This window comes from Lepidochelys kempii, chromosome 1 (assembly GCF_965140285.1).
Source record: "Lepidochelys kempii isolate rLepKem1 chromosome 1, rLepKem1.hap1, whole genome shotgun sequence".
Taxonomy (NCBI): Eukaryota; Metazoa; Chordata; order Testudines; family Cheloniidae; genus Lepidochelys; species Lepidochelys kempii.
Window position 1 is genome coordinate 207,216,888 of NC_136380.1, and position 21,273 is coordinate 207,238,160.

The following is a 21,273-nucleotide window of genomic DNA, read 5'->3' on the forward strand; positions in this document are numbered from 1 at the left end:
TGTTTCAACTCTAATTTCTGTCTTTCTGTGAGTACAGTATATATTCCTACTTGTAACTGGATTTTTTTTTAAAGCTAAACCTGTAATAGTTCATCCTATTGCACATATAATTCAATATTCTTGACATCTGATATCAGGCTCTATATAATCTATTTAGTGTTAAAGCAAATGTACAGCGTATTACATTTATGAGTAGGTGGACTGCTTTGGGCAAGATAAGAACCAAATCTGCACAGGTATGTTTGCACAGCATTGTGCAGCGAGCAGGAGTGAGCCTCCAAGCTCAGGCTGACAGACTTGGGTTAGCGGGGCTCATGGTGTGTAGACAGCACTTTGAAGTTGCAGCTCAGGCTGGAGCTTGGCCTCTGAAGCCCACCCCCACCCCACCCCTAGGCATCAGAGGCTGAGCCAAAACTTCAAAGCATTTTCTACACAGCTTTATGTTGACTTAGGGTAGGAGGTTTGCTCCCATTCCCACTGCATAGCCATACCCTACCAGTCTTCTCTCTGAGATTTATGAAAAGTTCTTCCACTGCACTATCAACACACACCCTTTCAGGAAAAGCCTCAGAAAACAGCAGAGTCCCATGTTGTGCATAGAGTGGGTCAGAAAATAAGGAGCTTGTTTCCCAGAAAAATTTGACTTTTTGACAAAAAATTGTTGCTGAAAACCTACATATTTTGGCCTAACGTTGAAATATTTTAGTTCAAAATGTTGCCACTATGCCTCATGGGAATTGTAGTTTAGATGTGTTATTCTTCCATTTTCCTTTATGACCTGAGCTTCCTGGCTTAACTACATTTCCCATGATGTATCAGTTTCATTCTTGCTGAAGGGAAGGGTGCATCATAGTTCTTAAATGTGGTGCATCATGGGAGATGTAGTCTGACCTGAATGACAGCATAAGGTACCTGAACTAAAATTCTCATGAGGGGCTGTAGCACTTTTATGAATCAAAATATTTCAGTTTTCAGTCAGTCTTTTCTTTTGTTTGTTTTTTCCTATACATGGTATTAATGTTTTGGGGTAATTTTACTAAAAAAGTGATCAGTTAGACCCTAAAGTCTTTCTCAGGCAGTAGTCTTTCTCCTGTCTAGCAGCAATCTCTGCATGTGACAGGCTGGACAGGAGGAAAGGGGAGATTCTCCTTGCCCTTGTAATGCAATACTGGGAGGTGAAGCTTTGTTAGATTTCTAGAATCTTACCAGATGTCCACCGAACATGCTGAGAAGTGATTTTTCAATAATATATCATTTATATTTTCAAAATGTATCAAAAAGACTCTTTCTCATGAAGGGCCAGGCACATGTCAAGTTTGGAGTATATTTCTTCAGCCATTGTTGAGCAAAAAAAAATCTTATGTTTTAAAAAAAGATTTTTGAAAAGAGATTTTTTTTCCACTTACCTTTAACTCAGAAATGGCTGAGGGGTTTTCTGCAAGCTTTCCACAAAAATTGGCAAAGAAGCTAAGCATATAAGAACTTAGCCCTAAAGGAGGATTTTTCAGAAAGTTGTAATACAGTGAAAATGGTGCAGTAAAATACCATATATGTGATAAAATGAGCCTTTAGGCCCAGCCCTGAGTATGCTGCAGTTCATAGCTGTATTGCCCCAGGGAGAAAGTTGGTAATTAGTTGTGATTCAGAGTCACAACTCTTTCTCAGCTTGTCCCTTGCTCCAGTCGGGAAGTAACTTACTCAAGCCCTGAAATAAAGTGTCGTTTACTTGCCCCTATGTTACTGCTCAGCTAACCAGCACTTTGGAAGGAGGGCAAAGCCAAGTGCCCCACCCCCAACTATTTGCCAAGAGTACAGAGTGTAGTAGTATGTGCAGAGCCCTTGCTCACCCTTCTGCACTTGAACCACGCTGCAGGGAATGTTAACACGGCCACGTAAGGTGGAAAAGAACTCCTTGCGTTGCTGTATTAGGCTGGTTCACAGTCTGCCCCATACGATATATGTAACACCATCTTTGTGTATGTATTTTATTGTACATATATAAACTTAATTATAAAGGAGGAGATTTTCAAAGGCACAAATGGGAGTTAGGCATCCATTCCCATTGACTGTCAATGGTACTAAGGCACATATGGTACAAATTTCAAAAGTGTCGGAGTGATTTAGAAGCCCAAGTTCCATTTTTAAAAGTGAGTTCGGCACTTAGGGGCTTAGGCCCCAGTGAAAGTCAATGGTACCAAGTCACTCAGGCACTTTTGAAAATGTTACCCTTAACAGCCCGTTGTGCTTTGAAAATTTCCCTATGTTAGCAAATAAACTTTGATGGATGTTGTATCATTGTGGGTTGGGTTAAACCTCTTCGTTATGGCTTGGGCATAATCACCACCTTGCATTCAGGATGAATATAAAGTTGTCATGGAATGCTAAACTATATTATACTGTTCAGCCACTAGATGGTGGTGTGTGTAACATACCTTACTTAAGCTAACATTAGCAAGACCTGGCAGAGCACTAAAGGATCATACAGTGAACGCATCTGGTGTGTATATCTCTGAGAAGTAACATCTGTAATAAGTCTATATCTGATACAGAACCCTGACCTGCTAGTAGCAGCCCTGCAACCTCCCATCGAGAAGAAGCTGCTGCTCCTGATAGATCAGGATGGTGGCTGACCTATTGGTCTGCAGTTAAAGCCATTGAGAATAACAAAACAGAAAAAGCCAAAGAGAAGCATGGGAGAAGAAAGAAGGTTGTGGACATCTGCGAATCCCTCATCTGTTTACATTTTCACAAGAAGACACTGAAACAAATTGACTCTTATACATCAGCTAGAATGGGGACTCCAGCAACAACAATATGATATAGTATCAGAAGGAAACTAGTGCCAGAAGAGAATGAACAGAAAAAACAAAGCAACAAAAGTTGCAAACAGAAGGAATAAAGCAACAAAGATTGCAGGATTTCATCAACATGCACTCTTCAATTCCCCAGAGAACTTTAGTTTTGACGAAATGAGCATTGACAAGTTTTTAAAGTGCTTGTACACAAATGCTAGAAGTCTAAATAATAAGATGGGTGAACTAGAGTGCCTCGCGTTAAAGGAGGATATTGATATAACAGGCATCATAGAAACCTGGTGGAGTGAGGACAATCAATGGGACACAATCATTCTGGGATACAAAATAAATTGGAAGGACAGAACAGGTCATGTGGCGGGGTGGGAGGAAGTGGCACTATATGTGAAAGAAAATGTAGAATCAAATGAAATAAAAATCTTAAATGAATGCACATGTTCCATAGAATCTCTATGGATAGTAATTCCATGCTCTAATAAGGATATAATAGTAGGGATCTATTATCGACCACCTGACCTGGACAGTGATAGTGACGATGAAATGCTAAGGGAGATTAGAGAGGCTATCAAAATAAAAACTCAATAATAGTGGGGTATTTCAATTATCCCCATATTGACTGGGTACATGTCACCTCAGGATGAAATGCAGAGACAAAATTTCTGATACTTTAAATGACTACGTCTTGGAGCAGCTGGTACAGGAACCCACAAGGGCAGAGGCAACTCTCGATCTAGTCCTGAGTGGAGCACAAGATCTGGTCCAAGAGGTAACTCTAACAGGACCGCTTGGAAATAGTGACCACAGTATAATAACATTTAACATTCCTGTGGTGGGAAGAACACCTCAACAGCCCAACACTGTGGCATTTAATTTCAGAAAGGGGAACTATGCAAAAATGAGGAGGTTAGTTAATCAGAAATTTAAAGGTACAGTGACTAGAGTGAAATCCCTGCAAGCTGCATGAACGCTTTTCAAAGACACCATAATAGAGGCTCAACTTAAATGTATACCCCAAATTTAAAAAAACAGTAAAAGAACTAAAAAAGAGCCACGGTGGCTTAACAACCGTGTAAAAGAAGCAGTGAGAGATAAAAAGGCATCTTTTAAAAAGTGGGAGTCAAATCCTAGTGAGGTAAATAGAAAGGAGCGTAAACACTGCCAAATTAAATGTAAAAATGTAATAAGAAAAGCCAAAAAAGGAGTTTGAAGAACACCTAGCCAAAAACTCAAAAGGTAATAACAAAATGTTTTTTAAGTACATCAGAAGCAGGAAGCTTGCTAAACAACCAGTGGGCCCCCTGGACGATTGACATACAAAAGGAGCACTTAAAGACGATAAAGTCATTGCAGAGAAACTAAATGAATTCTTTGCTTCAGTCTTCACGGCTGAGGATATTAGGGAGACTCCCAAACCTGAGCCGTCTTTTGTAAGTGACAAATCTGAGGAATTGTCACAGATTGAAGTGTCGCTAGAGGTGGTTTTGGAATTAATTGAGAAGCTTAACAGTAACAAGTCACCGGGACCAGATCGCATTTACCCAAGAGTTCTGAAAGAACTCAAATGTGAAATTGCAGAACTATTAACTATGGTTTGTAACCTGTCCTTTAAATCAGCTCCTGTACCCAATGACTGGAAGATAGCTAATGTAACACCAATATTTAAGAAGGGCTTTAGAGGTGATCCTGACAATTACAGACCAGTAAGTCTAATGTCAGTACCGGGCAAATTAGTTGAAACAATAGTAAAGAATAAAATGGTCAGACACCTAGAAGAACATAAATTGTTGCGCAAAAGTCAACATGGTTTCTGTAAAGGGAGATCATGTCTTACTAATCTATTAGAGTTCTTTGAGGGGCTCAACAGACATGTGGACAAGGGGGATCCAGTGGACATAGTGTACTTAGATTTCCAGAAAGCCTTTGACAAGATCCCTCACCAAAGGCTCTTATGTAAATTAAGTTGTCATGGGATAAGAGGGAAGATCCTTTCATAGATTGAGAACTGGTTAAAAGACTGGGAACAAAGGGTAGGAATAAACGGTAAATTTTCAGAATGGAGAGGGGTAACTAGTGGTGTTCCCCAAGGGTCAGTCCTAGGACCAATGCTATTCAACTTATTCATAAATGATCTGGAAAAAGGGGTAAACAGTGAGGTGGCAAAGTTTGCAGATGATACTAAACTGCTCAAGATAGTTAAGACCAAAGCAGACTGTGAAGAACTTCAAAAAGATCTCACAAAACTAAGTGAGTGGGCAACAAAATGGCAAATGAAATTTCATGTGGATAAATGTAAAGTAATGCACATTGGAAAAAATAACCCCAACTATACATACAATATGATGGCGGCTAATTTAGCTACAACTAATCAGGAGAAAGATCTTGGAGTCATCGTGGATCGTTCTCTGAAGACATCCACGCAGTGTGCAGCGGCAGTCAAAAAAGCAATCAGGATGTTAGGAATCATTAAAAAAGGGATAGAGAATAAGACGGAGAATATCTTATTGCCCTTATATAAACCCATGGTACACCCACATCTTGAATACTGTCTACAGATGTGGTCCCCTCATCTCAAAAATGATATACTGGCATTTGAAAAGGTTCAGAAAAGGGCAACTAAAATGATCAGGGGTTTGGAATGGGTCCCATATGAAGAGAGATTAAAGAGGCTAGGACTTTTCAGGTTGGAAAAGAGGAGACTAAGGAGGGATATGATAGAGGTGTATAAAATCATGAGTGGTGTGGAGAAAGTGAATAAGGAAAAGTTATTTACTTGTTCCCATAATATAAGAAGTAGGGGCCACCAAATGAAATTAATGGGTAGCAGGTTTAAAACAAATAAAAGGAAGTTCTTCTTCACTCAGCGCACAGTCAACCTCAGAAGGGACTTACAATCACTTTAAACCCCTCCCAGAGGTAACATCTCCTGACACAGTTCTGACGGTATTCTGAACAGCATGGGCCAGTTCATCACAGAAACAACTTACTAAGACAAAAGCTATGCATTCACAGTGCATGGGATCACAATGTAGCAGCTATGATGGCCCTATTGATAAAGAGGGAAGAACTCAATAAAGGATTTGATGCTACTGGACTTTTGAAAGACTTTTTTGAAAGACTTTTTGATCCAGTACAAAACAACTTAAGAGACAAAGCTGAACCATACAGTGTACAAACTCCCCCAGCAGAGAAACCTCGAAAGAGACTAGCTGCAGATTTATGTGAATTCAGAGGACATCATTATCTGGTCATGGTGGACTATTTTTCCAGGTATATAGAAATAATGAACTTGAAAGACATAACGTGCCACAGTGGTATCAAGAAACTGAAGTGCACTTTGGCTCATTTCAATATTCCAGAATAACTAGTGACAGACAATGAACCACAATTCACTGCAGTAAAATTAAAGTAGTTCTGAATGAAATATGATTTTGATCGTATTACTAGCAGCCCACATGACCCACAAGAAAATGGAGAGGCTGAGAGAGCTGTGCAGACAGCCAAAAAAATCCTACAGCAGGAGGATCCATTCGTTGCTTTTCTGAGTTACTGATCAAAACCAATTGCAGCTACTAGCTATAGTCCAACACTACTCTGATGGGAAGACAACTCAGAACTACTGTTCTGACTTTGAAAAGGAATCTATCTCCCAAGTGGCCAGACATGTAAAAAGTAGCCAAATCCGATAAAAAGAATAAAAGAACTGCTGGATCTAGAACTTGATTACCATGTTCGCATCTAATTGGATGAAGACAAAGGATGGACACTCAGCACTCAAATCATATGTGAGTGAGACTGAGAGTGAAGAGTTCAACAGAAAACCATCAACATACACAGTTTGTTCATCTGAAAGGACAATTAACAGAGCAAACTCTTCAGAGGGTGGATGCATAACAAGAAGAAGACTCAGAGATTCCAAACCAACCACAGCCGGTCATTGCAACAAATGGAAAGCCAGATGACCAAGTTGTTACATGTTCAAGTAGAAAACCAGTATGATTCAGAAACACTTAACAGACTGACATGTACTTAACTTCAAAGGTAGTGTGGTAGTGTATATTTTGTAAATGATAGGAGTGTAGAACTTAAAGGGGGACATGTAATGGAATGCTAAATTGTACTACACTAGGTGGCAGTGTGTGTAAAACATCTTATTTAAAGCTAACCTTTGCCATACCTGGCACAACATTAAAGGATCATACAGTGAACACATCTGGTATGTGTATCTCTGAGAAGTAAGCTATGTAGTCAGTTTATATCTGATGCAGAAGCCTGACTTGTGACGAGTAGTCCTGCAGCCTCTTATATACAAAAATAATATGGCAGATGTGGCTGAAATAAGAGCAGTCTCCAAAATCAAAACACAGGTACATGTCTCTGGCCAAAACAAAGTTTAATACATGGCTGCCCAAAATGTTGAATGAACTGGGCAGAGGGGGTCACTGGGTATTGTCTGACAGAGAGAGAGAGAGACATGAACAAGCACAGTGTGTGACCCTGAGAGAAGCTTAGCTGGAAGGCTTTTGGGTCTGGTGCTGGCTGAAGAGATTTGGGGCTAAAAGCAAAAAAACCTATCTCCTTTTGTTTGGTTCCTCCTGCATTTGAGAAAACAGGATTTTGTTCATTCCTTGTAAATAAACAAGATTGCATAAAAGAAAATAGCTGACTACATAATCAATTTCTCCTTTTACCTTGAACAACTGACAACACCCTAAATTTGGCAAATTGCGTGGGTCAAAAGGGGTAAGAGTAAGGTTTGATGGCTATGCCTGTTTACTATTTCTTAAGCACAAAGTGTGTACATTCTCTGTGCAAGTACGATTTAATTGCTGGTATAAAACCATGCAATTTAGCTTTGTGGGATCCCAAAATACTTAGCATATGCTGGACTTGTGAACCAATGTGCCAGTGCTGTAATGCAGCCTCTTTTAGGGGATTTATGTAGAAACACAGCAGCCCTTTTGTTTCCATCGGTGGACCTGATACCACTTTCAGTAACGGGGGGAAAGGTTTGTGTTCTTTTTAGGAACATGTATGTTGGGGTGCGGGGTTGTTATCCTTTCAGCAGGGAATAAGCTTAAGCGACTAGAAGTTGTTTCTCATAGGTACTGTAGCAATATAAGTTGAAGCTGTGTCTTAGAAGTGAAAGGCTTTGGGCCTGGGCACTGCTCAACACCCAAGCTTCCACTAAAGCCAATGGACTTTACCAGTGCTCAGCTGGGGTCTGCCTCTTAATCCTAGAACTGGGCAAAATTTTTCAGATTATTATTTTATTTTTTTTTGCCAAAAAATGCATATTCAGATTGACCGAAACATTTTTCAAATTTGTGTTGAATTTACTGAATTGTTTTGGTCAAAAAAAAAGCGGGGAGGGGGAATTCAAGAAAAGTCTAAATGTTTTGTTTTGACATTTTCAAAACAAAATGTTTTGATTTTTCAATTTGAAATGGCTCTTCGTTTTGAATTTTGCTTCAATTTTATTAAAAAAAAAAGATTTTAAAAAACAGAACTTGAAAATGAAACAAACATTTTGTTTAGGATCAAACCACACATTTCATTCAACCCAAAACAATTTTTTTTCCAATTTTTTGGTTCAGATATCAAATTGAAAAATGTGTTATTTGCACAACTCTTCTTAGTCCTGCTTCTTAAATACATGCTTTGCTTTCTGTACGTGTATTTAAGGTTTTCTGGTTACAAAGTTTTAGTTGAAATAATCTTAATACAGTTTAAGGTTTTGTCTGGTGATTCATCACAAACATTTATGTGAGCACCAGGATCTTCAAAGATACAAAGTATTCTGCCTTTAGGCACCGGTTAGTTCTCCTGTATTTTCATATCTCAAACCAACAGGTATATTGAGAGTGCAGAATTGCTAAATCACTGAAGCAATTTTCAAAATTTAGCCTTGCTCATGACCCATATCACTATTTCTCATTTGCTTAGGAATAGGTGCTATCTGGTCCTGCACAGGTGTACAAGGGGAAGAAAGTTTCATGGAGTCTTTCCTTGCTCCTGTGGTGCCCCTGAGCAGAGACCAGGTACAACTGTGATTCTTGCATCCCTAATATGCACAGACTATAAGAGTCTAGCTCTAAGGACAGCACTGGTCTCCCCAGAAGTCTGAGCTGGGCTCCATGGCCTCTTTCCACCTCATAAAAGGCCAGCAGAGCTGTACTGGTACTGGAGGAACAGATGATACAACCTGCAAATGAGTAACAGGCCTGAGTTTCCTAGGATTCACAGAGGCAGTGGCCTGGTTCACCATTTGTCCTGAACCTTGTGTAGTCATTAACACCAGGGCCAAGTGAATGCAAAATGAATGTAAAACAATTCCATATCAGAATGGCAATGTTTTACACGCACTTAATCTGGTGTAAATGACTACACAGGGTGCAGAGCAATGGTAAATTGAGCCCTCCTCATCCCCAACTTACAATATAGACAGTGGCTTAAAGCTGTAGTCCTATTTTTGGATGCTGCATTAAAAGCATCAGTGTCTTAAAAGAATTTTTCACAAAGCATAAAATACATTTCATACTTGGGGAATCAACAGGCCTGAGGCTCTTTGTCTTGCACCAGTGTTAATCTGAAGTAACTCCATTGAAGACAATGCAGTTATACTGGAGTAAAACTAATATGGGTAGAGAATGAGACCCTAAAATTGCACCTCACTCCAAATCTGAGCCTGACGGTGGAGACATTTCAGGAAAATATAGTTGCTAGCTTTTTTCTCCATAATCCACACTGATATAAAAGATTTTGCAAATAGAATAGAATGTGGTTAGTTTCATTTCATACCTTTTAGATTGTAATGTCTTTGGGACGGGGTCCATGAGCAGCATAATGGTGTCCCAATCCTGACTGGGGCTTCTGGACATTACCAATCTATATAACACTATAAATATAAAACACGAACATATAAAAATGCTGTAAATATTAAATTATTATTTCATAGCTAAGATATTCAAAGCATTTCACAACATAATGAGTCAAAAGCAATGATTCTGAAGACAGAGTAACCATTGTGTTATCACACAGCCTTGGAGCTGGTCAGGTCACCAGAATTATCTCCTATTTTTTCCGCTGAAAGTGCCATGGGATCTCTAATTTCTACCAAGACAATTACAAAAGAGACACCAGTTTAATATCTCATAGAGAAGATAGCACCAACAATGCAGCATTCAGCGCAGCATCTCCACAGTTTTCACTGCAACATCAGTGTTGAGTAAGTGCCCAAGTCTACGTGTGTGACTGAAACTCATGACTTTTGCTCTTCTGGTCCAGAAAAGAGAGTGCTAACAATGACCGCTGTACAAATATCTATTATTGGAAATATGAAACATAAAGTTTAGCATTACTCTCTATTATTTTGTTAAGTTGAACCTTCATATCATGTTATACTATGTCATGATTGAAAAACAGTAGCAGCTAAGACACCTTGTAACTAGAGGTGAGGTATAGGTTTGTTTAATGTTAAACAATAATTTTAGATATGTTGTAATATTTTGCAGTAACTCTACAGATGTTGTACAAGTTAAAAACCTCAAAAGTGTTTGAAAAACAGAAGCTAGGGGAAGGAAAACCAACAGCTGAGATTGTAGAAGAAGATCCTTTTGCCATTCAGATGATGTACTGGTGCCCTGAAAGCCGAATTTTCTGTGTGGCAGGAGTCTCTGCGTATGTTATTGTGTACAGATTCAGCAAACACGAAGTGAATACTGAAATAGTGGTAAGTTGTTTAGAATTTTACTCACATATGATGTTGAAAAGAGTAAGTAATACAAGCCATCATTTTCAAATTTGAGTGCCTTGTGTGAGGCTGCTCAATCCATAGTTACGTACCTGAATAAAACTTTTATTAAGTTGCCTAAGAATAAATTTAGGAGCATTCATGTTTAAATGTTGTGGGTGAAATCTTAGGCCCACTGATGCCAATTGAAAACTCACATTGATTTTAATAGGGCCAGGAGTCCAACCTTTTGCAATAGGAATAAAATATAGTAATAAGTCAAGACTTAGGCTGTTTCCAAGACACCAGGATGGGTCTCTGTGTTAGTTGCTTGCTCCAGAAATACTTGGTGCAGTACCATATGTGTTTTTGTCATCCAAAGTACATTTTTGGCACCCAAGAACAGACCAAATATTCTCAGTAAGTAATTTTACATTAATATACAAGGGAGGTTATCTGTGCTGCTTTGATACTAAACATTAATTTATTTCATTGCATGATAATATCACTCTCTTTTAACTCAAGAGTTTGAAGGCTTTATTTTAATTTATCTTCATAGTGCTTGTAATACAAAGGAATCTAACATTTTCCAGTCTTTGACAAAGTAAAAGTGTTGTTTTTTTCTGGTTTAATATATTTTAATCAACTAATGCTGACTTTGTTTCTGCAAAAAAGTGGACACTACAGGAAGTGGCGGATGATTTATATCTAAATAGTCAACATTATTGTCACGAATATTGGGCTAACTGCCCCTCTGACCTTTCCTGGTCCCTTCGAGTGCATCTCCCTCAGGTTTCAGGCCGTAAGCTTTCACCTCTGTGAATCATTCAGACTGGGCTTGGGGCTGCAGTCTCCAGATTCTACCCATGATTATCTCAGCAGATCTAACTTAGACTCAGAGCCTGGAGTTCTGTTCCCTCTGATAGCAATGACCAGTGGTTAATACAGTGACCAAACAGCCTTCCTAAACCAACCCATTATTTAGTTAGAACCACAGCATTATAGAGAAAACAAATCTTAAAACAATAATCCAGCCTCTATGCATGCCTGTATCTCCCTAAGTCTTATAATTCCTTGGATCTGGGGAAGGTCCAGCTTCTTCAGACTCCTTCCGCAGAGTGTCCCTCTGTTTCAACCTGTTCACTGGACAGCTCCTAACAATTGATTCTCCTTCTTCCCCTGAGAGGGTTTTTTAATGTTCAGGATTTCCAGGCTCTCATCCTGACAAAACTGCTGTGCCAATTTGGTCTGGATCCTGGGAGTGTGCCATTGTCCTGTAATTACCCACCCCTGTGTTTGTTGGGAGGTTTGCTTATTTCTAGTTATTGTGTCACTTTCATGTTTGATGTTCCCATAGCCCCCTATTAAGCTAGATCAATACATTTTTCATGCAGGAAAGTCATACCACTCAAAACACAATAAAATTATTTCACTGACCACGTCACATGCAGTATTCATAACATTATTATATCTCAGTATTCTTAGATGATTATGTACACTTTCTGTTTTTCAGCTAAATTGTCACAAGGAATGAATGGCATTTTGCTGAGTGTAATAATCTGTGCACATTCAATATTCCGTATCTCAATTTTGTCTCTGATTTAGAACTGTTTACATGAATAATTCTTTTGTGAAAGGCTGTTTCACCATAGTCTCTTATACAGATGGCACATCCAGTCAGGTCTGCTGAATTTTGGGCACCGCCATCTCCACCAAAGCCTCTCCTCTGCCTTCCTCCATCAGTTGTATCTTCCTCTGGCTCAGACACACAGCTCTTCCCTCCAGATCAGTAGTTTCTCTGTAGAAAGAATAGGTTTCCAGGTGGTGGTATAGGCATATCCTAAGGCTCTTTCTTCCATTTTTCCACCTGACACTATTCCTTCCTGTTCATGCTGATCCTCCCCTTATGGGTACACAGAGGATGTCCAGCTGACATGGGATCCAAGATCACTTCTAAGTGGCTCCACAGCAAGCTTCTGAGGAAGGGGGCCTGTGAAATTCTCCACCCTACCAGTAGCATCAGTCCTTCCCTGGTATGGCTTCTTGATCAAACTTTTGAGGAGATCTGCAGGGTACAGTGTGCCTTTCTTTGGAAATACAGAGAAAGGTCATTGAATTAGGTGATGAGAATCTCCAGTAAACCCGCAGCAGGAGATGCTTTTGCAAGATACCCAAAAACAAATTGGCAAGACATACACCATTCTGCAACCTCTGGATCTTCCACTCAGGATGTGGACCAAAGCCAAACGAAGGTATCACAGAATACTGTGGAATTAAGAGCCTTAGGATTAGCTCAGTTTCACCTTTTATCCAGAAGTGAAAGATATCCCTACCTAACTCAGATGGACAGTTCAGTACCTGTTGCTTATTTAAACAGGAAGAGACAAAAAGCAAGAGTTTCAGCAGAAAAGCTGCACTTCCGAGGTAGTGGAAAAGGAGGACATACTCTCTTAGGGTATTTCATCTAGCAAGAGGATTTAACAGCCATGCAGACTGGCTTAGTCAGCAGCAACTATTTCCAGGAGATTGGGCTGTTCTCAACCACGTATCTTACTCATCAGTCTCTAAAGGTGGAAGCTGCCCATGGATTTCTTTGCCAGAACTACAAACAAAAAGATTGCAAGATTCTGCAGCAGATAGAGAAGAACTGAATGAAACCTGGAGAGTGGCCACTTTCTCTCATTATTAGAGGAACTTTGGTGTATGCTTTTGCTCCCTTCCTTCTGTTTCCATAGATCTTTGAACTTAAAGGTTGACCTTCAAAGAGACCTATACAAAGGCCTCATCTGCATAGTTCTTCATCTTTTAAGGAGGTGAGATCTAGCCATCCTCCTGCTGCTACCAACATGGTTTTTGTTAGAAGTGTTGCCCTGGACAGCCTGGGGGTGGAGGGGGTTGCTGTAATAGAGGGGAAAGAGTTGGAAGTGTCTGATGTACCAGAAAGATCTCCACCATCCTTACCTTCCCCAGATGAATCCAGGGGTTTCTCTTAGCCTTCTGTCCCAAAGCAAAAAGACTGTTCTATCTCTAGTTCCTCAAAAGATTTATTACTGTTGCCCCTTTTCTTCCTTAATGGCTAGTCAAAGTTTGGGGCCCTGGAGATGTTCCAGTTGGAGGTAGAGATTGGTGATGGAATCTGGTATTTTCTTTGATGCAATCTTGTTTATTTACAAGGAACGCACAAGGTCCTGCTTCTCTAACGCAGGAGCAGCTAGAAACAAAAGAAAGGTTTCTTAGCTTACAGCCCCAAGCCTCTTTAGCCAACACAGGACCCAAAAATTTTCTCTCTAGCTTTTTCCACTGTGCTCATAGGCTGCTGTTGCCTTTCTTGTTTTTTGTCTCTGTCTCTCTGTTTCTGTTCCCTTTTCTTCTTTCCCTCACAGACATACACATGTGCACGTGCACACATGCACACACACACACACACACACTTTACCCAAAACTATACTCAGCAAAAGCCGCTCCACCCACACAGTCTAAAACTTCAGGTGGATTCACATAACCCTTTTGTTTTAGATGAGAATTTGTGATTAACTTATCCTTACAGTTGTACTAATTTGTAGTGTACGTTCACACCCATCAACCTTATTGAGGTGTTTTTTTTCACTCAGCCCATAACAAAGTTTCACCCAGCTCACAGTACTTTTACTGTCATCCAACTCCGTATTATCTAGTAGTAGCAAAAGCCAATGAAAAATGTCACCAAGCTGTAGCCTCTAGGTCTTTATCTGTAGGTATGGATGACAAATAAATGGGTCTGTTAGGGTAAGGTATATTCCTCAGCCACACCGCAGCAGAGAATCACCAACTGTCAAGTAGTGTTGATGAAGTATCACTTCCTTATGTGGTTACTGGACTGAGGTGATTCTTCCTTTTGGATCAGCTCTCGAATGATGTGAACATGCCCTGCAGTGATCAGCATATGATATCTCTGACAGTACTGCCAAGTCTGTAATGACATCAGTTATCATGCACTGATCTTCCTGGTTCAAGAATTTGAATTTACAACAGGATGTTTTGAGCATGGTAGCGGGGTCTTCCTTTAAGACTCCTGATTTGTTAGGAAAAGATAGATGACATCTTGAAGAAGGGGCGACTCTCAGATTTGATGTCTATATAGCTTCATTTAGGAGGAAATCCGTTCCCTTCAGGTTCCAGAGGTAAAACTCTTCCTGACCTCCAGCAGGCCAGAAGGCTACCCTGAGGCACTCATCTCTCATACTTAGATCCAAGTATTTTGCCAGCCGTCTATCCTGCCTCACTGGCAAGCTTGGCTGCAGCACTGAGTTCCAGACAGCAAGTCTGATAAAATGATCAAAACCCTCCAGGCAGTCTGTGTTGTGGGTTTGTACCCTTCCCCTTTCTCCATATCTTTCAGGATTCTCTTATGAGACACTGGTAAGGGACACACATGGGGCTATAGAAGAGGTCCCTTGCCAATACAAGAGGTTCTTCATTTATTTCTTGGTACCCAAACAGGGAGTCTGCATCCCTAGTGGATCCAAGGTGATTACACAAATACATCATGAAGCCAAAATTCCATATGGTGACATGGGCTCATATTAGCTTACCTTCACATCTTGACACGCTTCTCACTGGAGATATCTTTGATTTTGTGAGGGAGAAGATCTCTGCATTAACTTTGTGTACCCTGGGATCTTTCTATGATACCACTACTTTTCCCAAATGTCAGGGCTTCAGGGTCCACTCATACTTAGAAGATTAGCTGATCAGAGCTCAGCCACCTCGGGGGGTGCCCTTGGATCCAAAGAAATTGTGCTGCTGACCTGCTGTTTGACCTTTTAGCAGGTCACTTCATCTTTTTTGTACCTCTGTTTTCCCCTCTCAGCCTTTGATTGGTCTCATAAGATTAGACCTCAGGGCAGGGACTGTCTCTTACTATTTATCTGTACAGTACCTAGTGCAGTGGGACCCCAATCTCAATAGGGATCTCTGGGCACTACTGTAATACAAATAATAAATAATATCATGTGAGACCATCTCCATTAAGGGAACTGGACCATAGACCAACAAAGCTAATGGGGACCCTATTGCAAGCCGTATTGAACTGTGTTACCTACCATCTGTCTCTGAGGATAATAATCATCTTAGCTGTAACTTCAGCCAGAGAGTTAGTAGATCAGGACCTGATGGTTCAGCCCTCTTACGCTATGTTCCATAAGGATACTTTGGTCCTGCATCCTCACCCCAATTTCCTATCTAAAGAGGACCCTAGTTTCCATCTCAACCAGGCCATAAGCCTACCTGTATTTTTCTTCAATTCTCATTCACATCCAGAGGACACCAACCTTCACAATATAGATGTAAAGAGGGCACTTAGTTATTATCTAAATAGGATCAGACTTATCCACAAGCTCCACAGACATTTTGTGTCACGTGGGGATAAGACCAGAAAGCAGACCATCCCAACACAAATAGATCATAGACTCAGGGACCCTATGGTCAAAAGGGACCTTGTGATCATCTAGTCTGATGACCTCCTGCACATTGAGGCCACAAAACCTCACCCACCCACTCCTGTAATAGGCCCATAACCTCTGGCTGAGTTACTGAAGTTCTCAAATCATGGTTTAAAGACTTCAAGTTACAGAGTCACCATTTACACTCATTTAAACTTGCAAGTGACCCATGCCCCCATGCTGCAGAAGAAGGCAAAAAACCCCAGGGTCTCTGCCAATTTGACTTGGGGGAAAATTCCTTCCTGACCCCAAATATGGTGATCAGTTAGACCCTGAGTATGTGGGCAAGACCCACGAGGCACATACCTGGGAAAGAATTCTCTGTAGTAACTCAGAGCCCTCCCCATCTAGTGTCCCATCTCAGTATTGTTACAGATCAAATCAGATCAATATTTGACTGCTAGAATCTGGCAGATGTCCTTTGGACATTCAGCTAAATCTAACACATCTTCCATACATGCTTTCACAAGTCTCCATGACTGAAATATGAAAGGCATATTGGAGCTCTATAAACATCTGTATGCAGCATAATTTACATTCTAGATCTGGGTCTTTAACTATAGATCTGATGTCCAATTCAGCAGAACAGTCCTGCAGTCACTAGTTAGTTAGTATTTCTCAGAACCACCTCCTTGAGGGTCATTGCTGCTTCTTAATTTCTTCAGAATAGGGATCCATTTGGACAGTTCACAAAGGAGAAAAATCAATAACTTCCCTTGGTAACTGTGGTTCTCCACGATGGTTGCCCATATGGATTCACACTTCCTGCCAATATTCCCCTTGCCCATGAAGTCTTGGGTTAAGGTTTCCTGAATTAGGGAGAAGAAATGCAGGATGATTATGCCCACATCCTGAGAACCTAAAGTGAGTGGGGAAGGATGGAGCAGTCCACTGGACAGTACTTGCTAGAAGCTTCTGAGCTCATGTGCCAGGAATGTGGTTTTCCAATGAGCAAGAACCTTATGTTATCTCATTGTGATTGCCTGACTCTTGTCTGTGGAGAAGGGAAGATCACCCATCAATGCCATCAGCATGTCAGTTCTGTGCTGTGTGCTAGATTTCCCTCTTCATAGGAAGTGTTGGGAATTGCTATTTATAGGGGCCCAATTTGCCAATTTGACTTGAGGTGCCCTCAGTTTCTTTCACCAGCCAGAAAGCGCCTGAGTCACAGTCACTGGTGGAAGCATACAACTGGGTATTTCTCTGCCAGCTTGGGGACAGATGCATTGTTTTCAGGTGCTGGTATTGAGATGTTAATGAGTAACCATCTCTAATAGCAAAAAGCAATGATAACTGTGCTTTTATGGTTAGAAACAAAATTAGTGTTATCTATTTAAAAGCAATGACGTCTAAGTAGCTCATTTTAATAAATTGTAACTTAGATTTTTATTTACTTCAGTCATTAGAGGTGCGACTTCAGTATGACGTAGAAGATATCATTACTCCTGAACCAGAAATAATTCCTCCGTTTCCTGATGCCTCATCCCAACTTCCTTCCTTAAGGAGCCTTTCAGGCAGTACCAACACTGTGGCATGTGAAGGAATGATGAAGGACAGTATCCCATGTCTTAGGTAAACTAATGCACTTATTTAAAATGTATTCTACTCATTCAGATAAACCATATTTAACATAATGAATTGGAAAAGAAGGATAAACAATATGTCAATATAATCCACAGATGATACTAAACTGGAATCTGTGGCAAACAACAGTGAGATAAATAATATAAAGGGTTTAAAATGGCTAGAAATAGAAATATTTAATATAAAATATTAAATGAGACAAAGACAATTTAATACATCAGGGGACAATAATCTTAAATAAAGATTAGGAAGACACTGAATGAGCAATTATGCCAAAGAAGATTTTGTGTTGAGAGGCCTATAAATTAGATCTGGACTTTTAAACTGATATGAGAGCTACACACACACACAAAAAGTCCAAAATTTTGAACTGAAAACAAGCAAGCATCTCAGCATGCATCAGCCTTTAGTTTACAGGGGAAAGTATTGTCTTTTGTGTTGACAAAGTGATCTCCATAAAACAGTCATGTCCACAACTGCCAGTATATACACTACAATCAGTATGCCAGTATGGAGCTACGATCTTCCTTTGAGGAAAAACTTGTATGTATTTATAGAAAAAAACTATGTATTTATAAAACAATAATAAAAAGCATGTTGAGATAATGACATGAGATAGACATAGTGTTACTGGCCTAATATAGGGGGGAGCAAACTAGTGGAATGTGGTGTAGATGAAATTAGTATTAGGTGGATGTACAAGTGGTTGAAAAATCATACTCAAAGAGTAGTTATGGATGATTTGCTGTCAAATTGGGAGGACATATCTAGTGGGGGCCTGCAGGGGTCTGTCCTGGGTCTGGTACTATTCAATATTTTCATTAATGACTTGGATAATGGAGTGGAAAGTATGCTGATAAAATCTTTGGATGACACCAAGCTGAGAGAAGTTGCAAGCACTTTGGAGGACAGGAGTAGAATTCAAAAGGACTTTGACAAATTGCAGAATTGGTCAGAAATCAACAAGATGAACTTCAAGAAAAGTGCAAAGTACTACGCTTAGGAAGGAAAAATCAAATGCACAGCTATAAAATGACTAGATGGTAGTACAGCTGAGAAGGATCTGGACGTTGTAGTGAATCACAAATTGAATATGAGCCAACAATGTGATGTAGTTGCAAAAAAAGCTAATATAATTCTGGGGTGTATTAACAGGAGTGTCATATATAAAATCCAGGAAGTAATAGTCCCACTCTACTCTGCACTGGTGAAGCTTCAGCTGGAGTACTGTGTGAAGTTCTGTGCACCACACTTTAGGAAAGATGTGAACTAATTGGAGAGAGTCCACAGGAAAGCAACAAAAATGATAAAAGGTTTAGAAAACCTGATTTATGAGGAAAGGTTAAAAAAGCTCAGTGTGTTTAGTTTTAAGAAAACAAGAGTGGTGGGGGACCTGGTAACAGACTTCAAATATGTTAAGGACTGTTATCAAAAGGATGGTGATCAATTGTTCTCCATGACCTTGGAAGGTAGGACAAGAAGTATGGGCTTAATCTGTAGGAAGGAAGATTTAGATTAGATATTAGGAAAAACTTTCTGTTTATAAGGATGGTTAAGTACTGGAATAGGCTTTCAATGGAAGTTGTGGAATTTCTATCAGAGGATTTTAAAAACAAGTTAGACAAACACCTCTCAGAGATGGTCTAGATACACTTGATTCCGCCTCAGCCCAGGGAGCTGGACTAGACGACCTCTCAAGCCCCTTCCAGCCCCACATTTCTATTATTCTATTAACTGTGTGTAAAGAAGTATTATGAGTTTTAAGAAATGAAAAAAGTTGTTGTCTCTTATTTACATCACAACTGAGTGGAGTAGATTAATATGTTCTAACTAATCCCTAATGAGTTCTGGTTTTGAATGACTTCACGATAAAGTATTCCTTACAATGTTTTATAAATTGTAATTTAACAGCAGTTATAGTGCATTGCAGAGATCAATGTTTATTTTTATTTTAGTGCATTCATAATTACTTTAAATATTATTAAATATGTCTCATTTTGTTTCAAAATCAGTTTAAATAAACAGTGACTGACAGCTCTGTTTTTTGGGCTCCTGAAAGTGACGTTTTAGAACATAGACGCATTGTCTAATTAGCATAAGAAAAGTTATGTTGTTTATACATATGTGGCCCTATTCACTTTGGCACCCAATTCATCAGTCCATCCTTATTCAACAAAGCAGATGAACTTTAAGAATGTGCTTAATCTCACTGAAGTCAGTGGGAGATGCAATGGAAAAAGGAAAAAAACCAAAACAACCCAGGGAGATATCCTGGCCCCATAGAAGTCAGAGAGTTTTGCCATTAACTTCAGTGGGGCTAGGATTTTACTCTGAGGTATTCTGTTGTTTTTTTGTTTTCCATGGTTTGAATTTCTTTATCACTATGAAGCATTTCCATGAACGTAATGTATATTTCGAAAGATTTTTTGATAGTAGAAACATTAGGCTCTTATTTCAAAATGTGAATGGAAAAAAATTATGTATTCGAAAAAATCAGAGAAGTGATGAGAATATTGAATATTGAGGTTCTTTTGAAGGCTGTTAGAACACAATAACATTTCCAGAACTGCCTCAGTGGAGTCTTTGCTTATTTGAGAGAGCAATATCATCACTGTCATCAAAAAGTAGCTGTAATAATAACAAGACTCTGTTTCCAGACTTCCAGTGTCTCTTTAACGTCCATTTGTCTTTGTCAACATCCTGGAAACATGCTGGGGGATGAGGGGGCTCCAGCTCACTCGGCCCCTGTCCCCAGCAGATGGGGCGGCAGCGGGAAGGCCCTGCAGCTGGGGACAGGGACCGAGCGAGCTGGAGCACCCCTTCCCCCCAGCATGCTCAGCCCCTGTCCCCGGCAGCTGAGCCTAGGCAGGGAGCGGGGTGCTGCTGCCTCCCAGCCGGGCTCTCTTAGGCAGAAGCGGCTCCGTCCCACTCCCCACTCAGCTGCCAGGGAGAGCGGCCGAATGTGCTGGGGGGAGGCACAGGGAGAGAAGGAAACACCCCATCTCCCCATGCAGGTAATGTGGAGCACGGAAAGTGCTGAGGCCCCAGGCTGGGTGGGTTGCTGGCCAGAGGAGAAACGTGGAACAGTCACGTGTCCTGCCGTTTAGCTTGTGCCCCCCCAGTATGGGGAGGCACCAATCATCTATGCATTCCAGCATGTTTGGGCTCCACCTGTTAGGGATTCCACTCTGTTCTGGGCTCAACATATTAGGGATCAGTCACACTGGCTAAATAATAAACAATTCCCCCTACACATTATAGATAGGTGTGTAAGGAGGTGCTTATCCTGTTCTCTAATGAGATTTGGTGATCTGTAGCAGACATCTAGTACTACCCCATCTTGTGCTTTATCTGTTAGGACATTGATCCATAAGAATTCAAGATAATTTTCTTCGAAGTTATCAGTGACTCAGAAACAGGTAATGCCATTTTTAATGTAAAGTGCCACTCCCCCTCCCTTTTTGCTCACTTGATCATAGAATCATAGAATATCAGGGTTGGAAGGGACCTCAGGAGGTCATCTATTCCAACCCCCTTCTCAAAGCAGGACCAATCCCCAATTTTTGCCCCAGATCCCTAAATGGCTCCCTCAAAAGTTGAACTCACAACCCAGGGTTTAGCATGCCAATGCTCAAACCACTGAGCTATCCCTCCACCCCTGGATAAG

General features: G+C 40.3%; 1 protein-coding gene across 12 annotated transcripts in view; it reads left to right on the top strand.

The window, feature by feature from the left end:
• STXBP5L (syntaxin binding protein 5L) overlaps nucleotides 1–21,273 on the top strand; it is a 440,505-nt gene that overhangs the window by 314,133 nt on the left and 105,099 nt on the right. For all 12 annotated transcript variants that reach the window (XM_078848433.1, XM_073309722.2, XM_078848419.1 and 9 more), the window contains 2 exons: nucleotides 10,325–10,542; nucleotides 17,422–17,594. In XM_078848433.1, the coding sequence (XP_078704559.1) occupies nucleotides 10,325–10,542; nucleotides 17,422–17,594 (391 nt within the window). The remainder of the gene's footprint in view (nucleotides 1–10,324; nucleotides 10,543–17,421; nucleotides 17,595–21,273) is intronic.